Source organism: Lutjanus erythropterus, chromosome 23 (assembly GCF_056507025.1).
Source record: "Lutjanus erythropterus isolate fLutEry1 chromosome 23, fLutEry1.hap2, whole genome shotgun sequence".
Taxonomy (NCBI): Eukaryota; Metazoa; Chordata; class Actinopteri; order Lutjaniformes; family Lutjanidae; genus Lutjanus; species Lutjanus erythropterus.
Window position 1 is genome coordinate 28,196,096 of NC_139339.1, and position 16,009 is coordinate 28,212,104.

Sequence of the window (16,009 nt, forward strand, 5' to 3'; positions counted from 1 at the left end):
TCAATTCCAAAAATGTCTTTACTCATCCATCTGGTCTCTGCAAAATGGGGATACTGGATACTGGGGGATAATGGACACCCCTGTCAACATCCTCTATAAAAATGTACATTTTTCTGTTAGTGTCACTTACACATATTTGAGTTTGTGGGTTGCTATACACAGACACGATCCACCCAATACATCTATCACCAAATAAATATGACCACTCAACCCTATCAAATTCTTTTTCTTTCTTACCTCCACTGAGGAAAATGGAGAGTTCAACTGATCCTGATGATCTTCAGAGATTGAGGCCAAAGATATCTTTTCTAAGAATGTGCAGATATCTGGGTCAGCAATACCGTTTTTTAAATGAACAGAATCATTTTAAATCAATATTTTGCATCAAATTGTTGATTTATTTTAGTAAGTAACCAGTAATAAGCAGAATAATGCACAGTGAGCAGGTAAATATTGTGAAATAAACCATGACAGGGTTGTGAGCCCACTTGAAAAGTAGTGAAGTAGATTACATAGAGTAATGTAGACTAAAGCAAGAGCAAAATTATAAACTTGAAAACACACTGAAATATGAAATATTAAAATACTACTATAAATATAATAGTTAGAATTTGTTACTTCTCACTCATGAGTCATTTCAAGTGTCCAAAAATGACATATGTTTACATATGTAAACACAACAGGTGCTCTTGCGGTAATATGATTCTTGTTTTGTAGCACAAGAAAGTTGTTATGATGACTTTGAAGAGTGTCTAAGTACACACAGGAAGGAGGTTGTGATGGCCCCTATCACTTTCTACAAACAGTGCTGTATAGACTACAGTACAGTTTACTGTGATGGTTAACTGCAATTATCATGGTCAAGCCCATTTCGAAGAAGTAGTATATTTACTCTTTTAAAACATCCCGGAGTCCAGCCTCTCTGTCCAAAGCAGGGGTGTCAAACTCATTTTGGTTCAGGGGCCACATACAGCCCAATTTGATCTCAGCTGGGCCAGACCAGTAAAATTAAAGCATAATCTATCCATTATTCTGCCGATTAATCGAGTAATCAGATAAAAAATATTGTGTGTTCTGCATTTTTTTCTATTACATTTCTTTTGCTTTATTTAAGAACAATGGTAATATACAAAAGAGAAGATAAGACAGGTCTATTAAATGAACAACTATAAATTACTAAAGTAAACGTGTACTGTACGTGTGTGTGTGGAGGAGCTGCATTGACGCAGAGAGGAGAGATGCTGCAGCCGTGTGATAATAAAATACATCAAAATTTAAATGTCGGTGCTCATCAATACTCTGGTCTTTAATAACCCCCACATGTGAAACACAGTGTGATGTACAGTTGTTCAGATTTAAACAGATTTTAGTAATCAAATTACTCAAATTACTTGAGGAATCCTTTCAACCATAAAATTAATGTATTCTCTGTAATTTGCTACGGTTTGCTGCCATACGTTTGACACCCCTGCCTTAGCAGATAAATAAAGGCTTATTTCATGGTAGTCTCACAATACTGGAATTTCTAATTTTGAAACAATACTTTTAAAATTATTGATATTCGATAGAAAATTAGAAATGATGGAAAGAAGACAACACTGTGATTAAATAAGAAAAGGTGGAACTATGTGGGTACTGCAGCGATGTGTGTCAACACACTGTTGGTGAGAGGAAAGAGTGAAAAAATACAGCTGGTACCAGAGTATCAATACTGTTAAAAATGAATATTAAAAGCATTTCAAGTATTCAGTATCAATATTACCAATATTTGGATATTTTTGATAACACTATTTCCTAGGGTTAAAACTTTGGAAATACAAGAAATAGAAGAGGAAAGCTACAAATACAAGAAAACATTTATTTTTGAGTTGCTATGATACAAAATATGTTGCCACAACATAAAAAATAATTCTGGATGAATATAGAGTTGCATTTTATAGTGCATCAGCGTAAGTGAATGTATCATTTATTTTGTCTACAATTAATCATGGGACCTCACTGAATTAAAACCACATGAACTACACATTGCAATTTTATTTCCTTTTTACAAGGTTCAGAGATGGCTTGAAGTCTCTAGGTGTCCTAGAGGCCCTGCAGAGATACCCTCTACAGGTGAAGACCTTTTTCGTGAAGACTGAAAAGGGTCTTACAGCAACTGATGTGGAGAATCTCTTCCACATCATTCACTCTGAAAGAGGGAGTAATAGATTCCAAGAGGAGTGCTGGACCCTGGCTTTCTGGCAAGACTATCTTCAGGATGCTGAATGTAAGTATGGCATTTAGCACAATTTGAAGATAAGGCATTATTCTCTAAATTGTTTTGACCGCATCATAGTTGTACATGGTATTAGTAAAAACTAACATATAGTGTTTTAATTTGATCAATTTACTATGTAGTACAGTTGATATGTACCATAAATGTACTGCAATTACATTTAAAATTAAGATTGATTCATAGAAAACATTGCATTGTATGGCAAATTAGCAAATGCACATCCACCACCATGAATGGCTGTTCTGCGCAAATAATATCCTACTTATATATCCAGCTGACTAAGACAAGATTAGCCTGGATTCAGTAAGGCTCTTACCAACTCTTTTTGTCTTTTATTTGCTGCTAAATTAATCAGTATATTGACCACATTGTTGTGAACTTTGCCTATGACATTTTCAGCAACCCATTTTCAGAGACAAGATAAACAAGTGGTTGGTAAGCAAGTTTCAGCTCTTGTTTTTTATTTGCATCATTTTACACAGAGCAATGCAACAGCATGACAGGCTGTAAACTTGACAAACCGAGTCTCTAAGTCACCACAAAACTAACTGTGATGGAAGCAGAGAAGAGTGATAGAAATGCTGAGTAGCATGACATGCTGTCAGACACTTCATCAAGATGCACCCGCAGAGCATGCAGGGCAGCTGATGCTTGTTTGCTTCCCTTTTTTTGTGTTTGTTTTTGTTACTGACAGGCTCAGATTGTTATTGTCAGTGTCTGAAACATTATTGAAAGGATTATGACAATGAGAGACCTTAATTTAAAGACACAACACAACACAGAGCAAACAGAAGTGTTCATCCAGACCGGTTACAAAGACATGAAAAAATATAAAGTAAAACAATCTAAGTTCTACATTTCTGCATATATTTTAAGCCATGTTTTGTATTTCAGATTCAATAAAGTGCAGTGAATGAACTTTTCTTAGTTTTTTTAAAGTTGATAAATATGAGACACTTTCTGCATTGTAGTCAAACAGTCCTCTAACATGTCAATGTTATCAAACTGAATAAGAACTTTAAAAGGGTTTAATCAATACAGTTGTACTTTATGTGTAATGATACATAAAAAATATACACTGCACTTGTATAGTGGTAAAAATTTTGTTTTTCATAAAAGAAAAGTCTATTTTAAGCATTTCTACAATGTTTGTACAAGTATTTGCACATCTGAGGACCTGTAGATTTCTCTTGTACATTGTTTTCCTTTAAAAGGCCCTTTGAAATTGAGTATTTTACAAAATAACACTTTATATTTTGTGATTCTCTAAATTACTTAACATCTAATATAACAATGAAGCGTGTTTGTCTGACACCACAATGACTTCTATATGATGAACAGTAACATAATAACTTAGCTATTCAAGCAAGTTCAATCCCATGGTTTCCATCATCAGTGAAGGGGTTAACTGCCCTTAACTGGTGGTGGTGATCATAAGGGGGCTGCACAGGCATATGATTGAATGGTCTTTGATGTTCAGGAAGTTGGAGCATCCCATCTGTCCACAGTTGTAGTGGGGAGCGACTTTCCATTGTCCTCAAGCTGTGGTGGTTCCACTGGTTTACAAACTCATCCACAGATCTGTTTATTCTTGGGAGGTAAACACGGTGAAGACCCCTAATGTGAAGTGGGTCGGTGCTATCAAAATTTCAGCATTTTCCGATATTATCAAAGCTACACAAAACACAATCCCATGTTGAGGCAGAACACCAGCAGTCATCATGGCAGCAGCCTCTGACTCCTGCTGCCTGCACAGGTGCTGTCAGCGCCTCCATCAGGTCAGCTGCACCTCATGAGCAACCAAGGGTGGAGTAGAAGAAAGCAGAGGACAACAGCAAAAAGAAGACATGTAACACAGCTGATAAACAAAAGTGGTGAGTTATTCTCATCTTCAGAATTCCTTCAGAAATTTGAAGTACTGGTGAAGTCCCTGCAGGTTCTGTTCAATTTGAAAGAACTGTAACCTTGCAGAAAGTAACATTATCAGCTCTAATCACATTTTCATTGGTGATATTGATATTAGAAATAAAAGAGGACTGATTTGGACTGTTACAGACCCTGCAGCAAAATTCTTTTGGTTTTCTATTGTCAGTGATTTACAGTGTTTTTTGCAGTTGAGATAAAGAAACAATATTTCATGTGTTTTACTGTGATAATTCAAATGCATTTTGAAGAAAGATGCAAATCTTTATCAATTTAAAAATCGGTATTAATGTGCAGATGAATGTATTTGATGTGATGTTGTATTTTGTGTTGAACAGGTTGACTGATTATTCCTGGTAAATTCCACCTCCACAAATTAAAATGGTCTGGCCCCAAACCTTGTTTTCATCGATCTGATGATGAACTGAAACAATACAGTACCTTGACTGAATGTGTGAAGACTGAAAAAAGCTAGAGACTTTCAACATTTTAAATGAAATCCACTTTATTTGAACTTTTTATCTATTTTTATTCAGACTCTTAAAAAATGAAGTAATGAATGACCCCTATGACATGTACAAAGTTATTGTACATGCCAGTTGTTTTTTTATATTTGTACTCTGATATATCCTTTTGTACCTCTTTGTTGTAAATAAATAGAAGTTAATGACTATATGTACATATATATGATTTATCTATGTATCAAACGCACATCGCCTGCTCATCATTCTTCCTCCATCCATTTAACTACTACTAAAATGTAAGAGTTTCTCAAAACAGTGACTGACGTTGGTTGGAGAGTGTTGTGGAGGGGTTTATGACAGTGACACTAGGGGTGGGAATCTTTGGGCACCTGCCGATTCGATTACGATTACGATTCAGGGGCTACGATTCGATTATAAAACGATTATTGATGCATCTTTATGTATATTGATGCACTTTTTCACAAACACATTTCTTTTTGTCTCACTGAATAAGCATTCGTCACTTGCAATTTTTAAAAACAGCGCATTTGTAATAAGAATTCATTTCGATTATATTTTATTAAACTATTGGAAATATGTGCAAACTGGAAAGTACCAACAGTAGCCACTGGTAGCCGCAGCAACAGCAGCCTGCCGTCTCCCCGACTCCTCCGTCGGGTGGAATCGAGTTACGGCTTCTCATGTTTGTTGTGTTGCCAAAGTATTTTATTTTAGCTCGACACAGCTTACATATAACGTGGCTCTTGTCCAGTTCGCTTCCGCCGTCGACGTTGTAGAAGCCGAAGTGTTTCCACATGGCTGCTTTTAAATTAGAAGGAGCTGTTCGGACCTCATGGCGAGGTGGCTGCCGGTCGGCCATGTTTGTTTTCCGCTGTGCGCGTGTCGCTCCAGGTGCGCGTCCCAAAGTGTCCCGGCGATGACGCGTACCGCGCTTCTTAGTTCCACATTATTTAGAAGCTTCTGTATCACTTTAATTAACAGATTTAAGTAATCGAAATTTGGACGTTTGTGAATCGATTCAGATTCGTCCACGTCCGAATCGCGATGCATCTAAGAATCGGAAATTTCCCCCACCCCTAAGTGACACAGAAGGGGATGGTGGATAGTGGACTATATGGGCCCAGTAGCTGCTTCCTGTTGGTTGCTGCACTGTGGCAGGGAAGGAGAGAAGTGGTAACAGCTGAGTGATGAGGGAGAACACTGGAGTGATAATGGGGACAGTGGATGGGAGCAGGTAGTGAGGGGAAGCAGGAAAAAGAGGAGAAGGATAAGGACAGCCAGGGAGGATCAGAGAGTGATGAGTGGGAGGGGGAAATGAAAAACCTTGTTTGGAGGCCTTCAACTAAAACTAACAAAATTAATGAGAGCACAACTTGTTGATATTAAGAATGTGAGAATGCTTAGGGATGGAAAGTTGTTGATTAGGTGCAACACACACAGCCAAGTAGAAAAAGCAAGGAAACTGCAGTGTGTAGTAAAAGTTAAAGTCACAAAAGCTGTGAGAGTTGTGAGCAGAGACCTAGTGAGTGTAAAGTGGTAGTAACAGGGGTTCCCCTTTGTGTCAGTATGAGGGAACTGGTCAAAAATCTGAAAGTGGGTAACAGCCAAAGTGTGCACGGGTAAGAGAAGATGTGCAAGGTGTGATGGTGATCGTGTACTAGAGTGGGTGGACAGGGTGGGACACAGGAAGGTGCTGATTTGTAGTGTCAGCACTGTAAGCATTAAATCAGGATTAACCGAATGCCACCAAGACATACTATGTGAAATATCGTTCACAACTTATGAATAACCAAGCAGGGGAAAGAAACTGTCTTCATGGAGCGGCAGACACAGGCATCACAGGAAATGAGCAGATAAATTAGCCTTCTCAATTTAATTAAATTTATTAATCAAAAAGAAGGTAACCACGAGAGAACATGTTGAAATAAATACAAATATAGGGAAAAGTTTACATACACTTGTAAAGAGCATGCATATCATGGCAGTTTTGAGTTATGATTCCTATAACTCTTAATTTTCTATGACTGAATGATTGAAACGCATTTTTGTCACAAAAAACAATCATGCATTTTGGTTCTTTCATGAATTTATTATAGGACATTACAAGACACAATACACATACAGCAACTTGAATTATCAGTTTTGGTGATGTAGAAAGTTGTGTTAATCAGCTTCTTGTGAGTGATTAGACTGCAGATGATTTTTCTGAGCTAATTTAAACAGGGCCCATTTGATTCATTCATTACACAGACAATAACCGTACAATGGGAAAGTCCAAAGGGGGCTGTTTTTCTGCCAGTGGAATAACGAAGGAGGAGGATTACCTCCAAATTGTTCAGGAGAACCTAAAATCATCAGTAAGAGGGTTGGGTCTTGGACACAGTTGGGTGCTCCAACAAGACAATGAACCCAAACACACAAAGACTACATCAGGCTAGAATTAAGGTTTTAGGCTGGCCTTCCCATTGTCCTGATTTTACCCCCATCAAGAATCTGTGAACTGTGCTGAAGAGACAAGAAAGAGAGCCAGAAAGCCAACAAATTTAGTTGTACAGTGCCAATTCTGGAGTGGAGTGGTCAAAAATACAACCAGAAGCTTGTGGATGGCTACCAAAAGAGCCTAACTGAGGTGAAAATGGCTAAGAGATATTTAACCAAATATTAGCATTGCTGTATATATTTTGGACTATCCTATCCTTTGGATATTTTGGATTTCCAGAAGACCTGTAATACATTTATGAAAGAACCAAAATGCATGATTGTTTTTTGTGACAAAGTGACATGTGACGTGTTTTCAAAGTTATAGGAATCACTGTAAACTCTTGTCTTTTGACCACAAGTGTATTTTAAGTGTAATTAAAATTCAGGGGGGGGGGGGGGGCATCGTATGAACAAGGGGTGTCAAACGTATGGCCTGCGGGCCGAAAACGGCCCGCCAGAGGGTCCAGTCTGGCCCGCGGGATGACTTTGCAAAGTGTGACATATTAATTTTAGGGTTGAAACCATTCCTAGAGTAATTTGAGTAATTCGATGACTAAAATCCATTTAAATCCGAACAACTGTACAGCACACTGTGGTTTGGATGTGGTGGTTATTAAAGACCAGAGTGTTGATGAGTGCAGACATTTAAATTTTGATGTAATTTATTGTCACATGGCTGCAGCATCTCTCCTCTCTGCATCAATGCAGCTCCTCCATACACACACGTACAGTACAGACACACAGAGGAGGTCAGTGTGATTTTCTGACCCTGTCTGTATCTTTTTTTGTATTTTCCCTACATATTAATTCACCCGCGATTCAGTTTTCACAGCAGCAGAGAAGCTGCGTGTGGAGGAGACTGTTGTTAATGACAGAGTTTATTACAACAGAAACTAACGTGATGGTTAATGACATCGACACCAACCAGATGCACTTATAAAATAGTGTCAGTGAATGTGTTATTTCAGCGAAGTTGCATGTCTGAGATGCTGTGAAGTCTGTCAGTCAAGATCAGCACCTATGACAGTGATCTGTGTGAGATATCCACCTAGGATTGGCAGAGGCTGAATGAGGGAGGGTTGTTGTTATTCCTGCTATTCATGTGTGTGTGGGGTAAGCTGACGAGCGGGAAGTTGTTGAAGGAAAAAAGTGCAGAGAACACCTTGTAAAAGCAGACATGTTTTTTTATTTTGGTGTTGGCTACGACCCACAATAGCCTGTGTTAAAGTTCAGCAATAAATAGCCGGCAAACCGAGGTAAGGGACGCTACAGTATAAGGAGGCCTATACGTAAAACAGGAGAGTCTGTGTTTCTCTGTGAGAAACTTTCAGACCTTCTCACAGCAGAGTGAACAGGTGAGGGAGGAGGAGGGCAGACTGATCACTAATCAATCACTGATACCGTCGTCCTCTTGGACTGATTAAAAAAATAAAAATGCCAAATTGGTGACAAACCAAACCTGGGTGTCCACACAAATAAAGTCTTTCTGTGAAACACTGCAGAGTGTAACATCATGCTGTTTACAGACAGTCTGCTGTCTGTAGTTTGACAGAGAGACAGAGAGGGTCGTGTCTAGAAGGGAACCCTAGACCCGCGAAAGATCGTGCGAGTTTGATTATTTTAGTAGAAATAACGGACACAAATCTCGTGAGAGTTGTGCAAATACCTTCTAGACAAGACCGAAAAAGGTGTGCAGCGCGGTGCCGATGTTTTAAATGTGGCGGGCCGCCATAAATAAAACACTATTCACTGATCCACAGAGAGTCACTGAAACACTGATCACTGACCTGCTGTGATGGAAAAAATACTCAGATTCTTTATTTAAGTAAAAGCACTAAAACCACAATGTAAAAATACCTAATTACAATTTAAAAATCTTGCATGTTGTCATTTCATTTTTTGAAAAATCAACATTTTTATTACTTTTGTTGTACTTTAATGGTATTCTTATTGGTATTTTTTGATGACTAAATACAGACCTGCAAACTCGTAAGAGGAGAAAAAGGTGTCATGTTGGTAAACCAGTCCTCTGTCCTCTGGGGGTCTGGGAGCGTCTGTCCTGCTCCAGAACAAAAATGTTGTGATTTTAACATGTTAACAAAACATTCTGGTGACTGTTTCAGTTAAAAGAGTTAGTTCCATCTTCTCTTTGTGGTTTCTGCAGACATTACTACCTTTACTTTTACCTTTGTACTTGGAAAAAAAGTAGAAAGTAAAGTAAAAACAGTAAAAGTAAAGCTACTTTACTGAGTATTTTTACTTTAGCAATTTATAGTTGTTCATTTAATAGACCTGTCTTATCTTCTCTTTTGTATATTACCATTGTTCTTAAATAAAGTACTGTAATAGAAAAAAATGCAGAACACGCAATATTTCTTATCTGATTACTCGATTAATCGTAGGGCTAGATTGTATGACCCAAAATTCATATCATGGTATAAATTGAATCCCTTCACGGTAACGGTATTTATCGCAGTATAAATGTTGCGGTGTAAAACTTATAATGGAAGTGTTTCTGAATGGGTTTTGTAGTCCCTTAGCAAAACTAAATTGATTTTAAAAACAAAAAAAAAAGCAAAGATATAATGTAATTTTTTTGAGCATTTATTGTGCAGAAGAACAACAGAAGTAAGGATAGTGCCTCAGAAGTACAAAAATTCTTACAAAAATAAAGTGGATATTGTAAACAGTACTTCAAGTAAGAGAGGTTTTCAATAAGGCAAATGGCAAAAACAGTGAAAAGGTTCTGTAATCCTGTAAAAATCTGTACAAAATACCTAAGTAAAGAATGTGAGTATTTTTTCCATCATAGCAGGTCAGTGATCAGTGTTTCAGTGACTCTCTGTGGTTCAGTGAATAGTGTTTTATTTATGGCGGCCCGCCACATTAAAAACATCAGCACCAAGACATAATTTTCTATTTTTGGAGCTGCGCACCTTTTTCGGTCGTGTCTAGAAGGTAACTCTCTATTTGCTCGCGAGATTTGTTTCCGTTATTTCATCTAAAATAATCAAACTTGCGCGATCTTTCGCGGGTCTAGGGTTCCCTTTTAAGTCCCATAAAAAGACCCATAAACAGATGCAGCAGGGACTGCAGTTGCTGCACCCAGTAATCAGATGGGAGTTAACAAGAGAGTGTATGTTAAAACTGGGACAGTCAGAAATGATCAGGATCTGTTGAATGAGGTGTTGATTACTAATTCAAGAATGACTAGTCAAGAGAAAAATATTTCATTCACATGGGTTCCAGCTAGAGCTACACAATATGACGTTTGAGCATCGTCATCACAATGTACGTGTGCGCAATAGTCACATTGCAGGTCCTGCGATGTAGGAGGCAAATGAACTAAACGTGTTCTCAGCTAATTTCAAGGGTACCTGACACACACTGCGCGCAGCGATCCACCAATCACAATCGTTCTTAATCAGTTTGCCAAAGCAGACCACGCCCCTGTATATGGAGTGAGTCACAAGATCAGTGCAGGTTAATTGTCCACAAGATGGCAGCAGTGCAGCATAACATAAAGTGCTATTCAAGTCATCTGGTGAAAATTCCTGTATTTTTTCATGTCGCAATATATATTACAGGGTTAAAAAAAAATCCCAATGTCAGTTTTTTCCAATATCGTGCAGCCCTAGTTCCAGCACATCTGGGCATTCTGACCAATGAAAGGGCAGACAAACTAGCAGTCAAAAAAACGGACAGTGGAAGTCAGTATAAAATTATCAGAATCAGAAGGACAGGCATAGTGTGGAGAAAGGTAGATCATCAGTGGCAGCGGTACTTAAATAATACAGTAAAAGGCAGGCATTTACATTCAATCCAAAACACAGTTGGTTGTTTCAGAAGTAGAGGGGGAGCAGTACAGTTTACATAACTGGGAAGCATCCGACTGGTTTTTGTGGCCATTGTCAGGAAGTTGAGACAGTTAGGTATTAATTGTATGCAGAAAGCTTACGCAGGAGGGACAAGAAATGTTGGTACAACTACAGAAAATAGGACGGATAGAGAGGAAGGTCAAAAGTATAACTGAGTGTGCTGACAGTAGTCAAGGCATTAAGTGGCTCTTTACCTTTTTAAGGATGACAGGAGTAGATAAACGACTGTAAAGTGATGGTGACTGGGCGTAAACCTACAAGGGGGCAGTAGTGCAACAGATGGATACAAGCTGCCGATAAACAGAAGAAGAAGAAGAAGAAGAGAAGACTTTTTCGGCAGCTCTCATTGGACTAAATGGGCGCCATTTATGCATTCACTATGTAGCTCATTATAATATATGTACGTACATCGTCTCTTCCTCGTGCTGCCTCCATCTGTTTAACCACCCCGCGATGCTACGCCGGTGACGTTCGTAAGTGCGCATGCGCAAGAGTTTCGCAAAAGCAGGGTTCACTTCCAGACGTGACCACGAGTCGGGCCTCATTTCTGTTGTTCTCCGGTGCTGACACGTCACAATGTCTACAATCCAGTTACTGAGAGCCTTCATCAACCAGCGATTGACTGTCGCCGTTGAGGAAATAATCGGCATGTTTGAAAGAACAATAACTGAATACGAGGAGGAAATCGATCGCCAACGGAGGCTGCTGGGAGCTGAGCAGCTGCCCGGCGGCATGAAGATAACGTTAAATACCGACACAGGTTTGTCACAGTTAAGTACGAGGTCACATCGTCATTTTAGCAGGCGTAGCTCATTTGTCAGTTGAGACATATTCACTTTTGTGTTTCAGCTGTTATAGAAAACGGTTCAGCGTCAGCTGTCTGAAACACGCCCCCCTCTTCATCACTGTTGTGCTAACGTTAGCTCCCACAACAAGCTGCAACACCACAGAAGGCTTCAAATGTCAACAGATCTGTCAGCCAGACACTAAATGACAGTGGTAATGTTTCAGAAGTAGCGTTATCTCTCAGGTAACTGATACGTTACTTTATTGTAACGTTACTGCAACTGCTCTGACTAAAAACTAGTCAGCCAGTCAGTAAATACAGAGTGAAATATACAGTGTCTATAAAAAAGTATTCACAACTGTGAATGTTTTCTCCTCTTATTGCTTTTAGAAATGGAGTCATGGTTAATATAATTTTTTTAACAAAGAAATCTCTGAAATGTCAAAGTGAAAACAGATTTCTACTAAGTAATGTCAATGTAAAATATGTGACTGCATTAATATTCACCCACTTCAAGTGAATATTTAGTAGACGTACCTTTGGCCACAGTCACAGCACTGAGTCTGTGTGGATAGGTCTCAGTCAGGCTTGCACATCTGGACACTCCAATTTACTCCATTCTTCTTTGCAAAACTGCTCAAGCTGTGTCAGGTTGCAGATGGATCAGTTGTGAATGGCCCTCTTTAAATCCAGCCACAAATTCTCTGTTGGATTGAGGTCTGGGCTTTGACTCACCCACTCCAGAACATTCACCTTGTTGTCTTTAAACCATATCTGCGCAGCTTTCACTGCTCTTCCAATGCATAGTTCTCTTGCAGACTGAATTAGATTGTCCTATATTTCCCTATATTTTTCTGCATTCATTTCACCCTCTACCTTTACCAGCCTTCCTGCTGATGAGAAGCATCCCCACAGCATGATGCTGCCACCACCATGCTTCACAGTGGGGATGGTGTGTTTGTGGTGATGTGCAGTGTTTGGTGTCTGCAAAAAACACAGTATCTACTCTGATGGCTGAAAAGGTCCATTTGGTCTCATCAAACCGAAGAACCTTCTTCCACTTGACCATAGACTCGCACACTTGTCTTTTGCCAAACTCAAGTTCAGATTTAATATGAGCTTTCTTCAACAGTGGCTTTGTCTTTGCCACTTTCCCATAAAGCTTTGAGTGGTGAAGAACCCAGGCAACAGTTGTTGTATGCAGAGTCTCTTCCATCTCAGCTGCTGAATCTTTTACCTCCTTCAGAGTCATCACAGGTGTCTCCCTCACTAGTCTCCTTCCTGCACATTATTCAACTGAACTCCAGGGAATGTTCAGTGACTTTGAATTTTTTTGTTTCCATCCCCTGACTTGTACTTTTCAATAACCTTTTGGAGTGTTCTTTTGTCTTCATGGTGTCCTTTTAGCTAGTAATGCTGATGACCCAGTGACTGGAGCTTTCAGACACAGGTGTCTTTACTACAGTCACTTGAGACACATTCACTGCACTCAGGTAATCTCCATTTCACTAATTGTGAGACTATAAGCACCAATTGTCTGGAACAAACAAAATATATTTACCATGATTCCATTTATAAAACCAATAAGAGGAGGTGAATACTTTTTGTAGTCACTGTAAACACTGAAACAGGATAACCCAAACTGCAGCCTTAAAGTGACAGAGAGTTGTGTCAACACCACCTTTAAAGGGATAGTTCACCCAAAAATGAAAATTGAGTCAATGTCTACTCACAGTCATGTCTATTGAAGGTTGGGTTTCATTTTTTTAATTCTCAAAACACTGCTGGAGTTTCACATGAAAACATTTCAGAATCACCCGAACAATGGAAGTGAATGGTGAGCAGTTTATAAAAGATAAAAACAGTCTCCCCAAAATAAACGTAAAATGAGACCATACTGCTCGTCTGGTGTAATCCTCACACCACACACACACAGTACAGAGGGTGTGCATGAGCACGTGAATGTGGCTCCAAGCTAGGGATCTTCAGGCTAAAAACATGGTGTGAGTGACATGTTTCGAATCGGCTTGGCATGTCGGGGATTTAGGAGACTTGGATTACATCAAATGACTAATATGGAGGCATTTTATTTATTAATTTATTTGAAAACTGGTCACCATTCACTTCCATTTTTTGGGAGATTCCGCAACACTGTTTTCCTGTGAACCTCCAGCAGTGTTTTTTCAGAATTGAACTGAAGCGGCTGCTGCAGAGGACTAGCAGCCTCAGTGCATGGGGTGCATGCCCTACTAACTGAGCTATAGGGATGCCCCAGCACCAATATTTTTAGTAAAGAATATTCAGTTCTATGAATATGTTAACATGGAATATATGAAAAGAAAGAGCAGATATCCTTGTTTCAGACATTAAAAAATGTTTTGTTTGAGCTTCATTCTTTTTTTTATAAGCTGGTTGGTTGCATAAAAAAATCCACTTTTCCGACAGAAAACTGGGAAAACAGTTTTTTTTTTAAAGAGACATTTTAAGGAGAATATCAGTGTCACATTTTTATCTGACCCGGCTGCAGCACAAGTCCCAGTGGCTGTAGTCCCAGCAGCCCGGCTCTGTGGTTGGGTCATGATGCTCTCTGACCTGTGGATCTGCAGCTGAGCACTAATGTTTTCATGCTAGATACACCTTCTTCTTCTGCTACTGTTCAGTCCCTTTTGCATGACATTCTGTATGTTTGTATCTCAGGTGTGTCTCAGGACATCCGGTGTCTGATTGTCAATGCAAAGATTCCCCCAGATGAGCAGGAGTTGAGCCTCAGTCTGGACCAGGAAGCCCCAGAGGCTCCATGCATTAAAGAGGAGCCAGAGGAAGTCTGGATCCAACAGGGGCTTCAAGGACTGGAGGGGAATGATATCCCAGAGTTCCAGTTTCATCCTGTCTCTGTGAAGAGTGAGGATGATGAAGAGATCGCTCAGTCCTCACGACTTAAAAGACAAATTGAGGAGCACAGAGAGGCAGATCCTTCAGCCAGCAGTCAAGCTCAACAGAGAGAAGCTGGAAAGAACTGTGGAGGATCAGAACCAGCCTTTGACTTGGATGTAGCTGGTTTTTTAAGAGCAACCAGTGATGGTCAGTTATTCCTGTCACAGTGTTTTAAAACTGAGACTAAAAGCTTTGATGATGACTGGAACCACATGACTGAATCTATACCTGTCTCAGACACACTGAAAGGTAATGAGGCTTTGTTCCATAAGAGGTGTCATAATCAGAAAAAACTTTATAAATGCCCAGTGTGTAGGAAAACATTTAACCATAACACAGCCCTGCAGAGACACATAACATGCCATACAGGGGAGAGGCCATTTGACTGCACTGTGTGTGGTAAGACATTTAGACAAAAGGGAAGTTTGCATATACACATGAGAAAACACACTGGAGAGAAACCTTTTAGTTGCTTAGTTTGTGGTAAAAACTTCACCCAGAGTGGAACGTTAGCTGCACATGTGAGGATTCATACTGGAGAGAAGCCCTTCAGCTGCTCAGTGTGTAAGAAGAGGTACAATGAAAGAGGGACGCTAGTCAGACACATGAGAGTCCACACTGGAGAAAAACCATTCACTTGCACGCTTTGCGGTAAAAAATTTAGTGAAAAAGGCAATCTGAATAAACACAAGAGAATTCACACAGGAGAGAAGCCATTCAGTTGCAGCGTATGTGAGAAGAAATTTAGTTTGCTTTCACACCTTAAAAACCACAAGTGTCCTGGTAAGAAGAGCAGTGAAGGTGTGGAGCAGATGCTTCAGCTGAATTGTCCAAAAGTTACAGTACAATTAAGCAGGCACACATAGTAACCCAAATTCATGGTGTTTATAATGGATAAATTGACAATAGAGTTCAGCAGGCAGAAGAACTGAGCTTAAACTGCAGAGTGTGTATTTTCAGAGCAGTGGGCTTTTAACGGGCTTAACTTTACATTGACAGACAACTGACAGATGTATAAACAGCTGATCAACTTACAGCTCCAACCATTTTAATAACTGAGTAAGCAATTTGAGTCAGTACACAGATAAGTCCAGCATGTTGTTGTCAGCATACCTTTGCACTGGAGTGGTCAAAAAATCCATCTGCCATCAACACCAAATTTCTCAGATACAGTTTGTAGATGTACTGAGAGCTTCTAAACACCCTGAATATCAACCATCAGTTATTTCATGTCAGACTGGACTTT

At 39.4% G+C, this 16,009-nt stretch overlaps 1 protein-coding gene across 1 annotated transcript; it reads left to right on the plus strand.

The window, feature by feature from the left end:
• Positions 1 to 11,452: 11,452 nt before the first annotated feature.
• LOC146306331 (uncharacterized) lies at positions 11,453 to 15,731 on the plus strand. Its single transcript, XM_084712595.1, has 2 exons — positions 11,453 to 11,802; positions 14,527 to 15,731. Exons 1-2 carry the CDS (start codon positions 11,619 to 11,621, stop codon positions 15,627 to 15,629), a joined length of 1,287 nt encoding a protein of 428 aa, XP_084568721.1. The 5' UTR covers positions 11,453 to 11,618; the 3' UTR covers positions 15,630 to 15,731.
• The last annotated feature ends 278 nt before the right edge of the window (positions 15,732 to 16,009 follow it).

What these genes read in the sequence shown, in the direction of transcription:
- LOC146306331 (XM_084712595.1), top strand. Translation starts at nt 11,619, where the DNA reads ATGTCTACAATCCAGTTACTGAGAGCCTTCATCAACCAGCGATTGACT. An exon ending in AACGTTAAATACCGACACAG is followed by an intron (nt 11,803 to 14,526) that starts GTTTGTCACAGT and finishes TTTGTATCTCAG; the next exon opens with GTGTGTCTCAGGACATCCGG.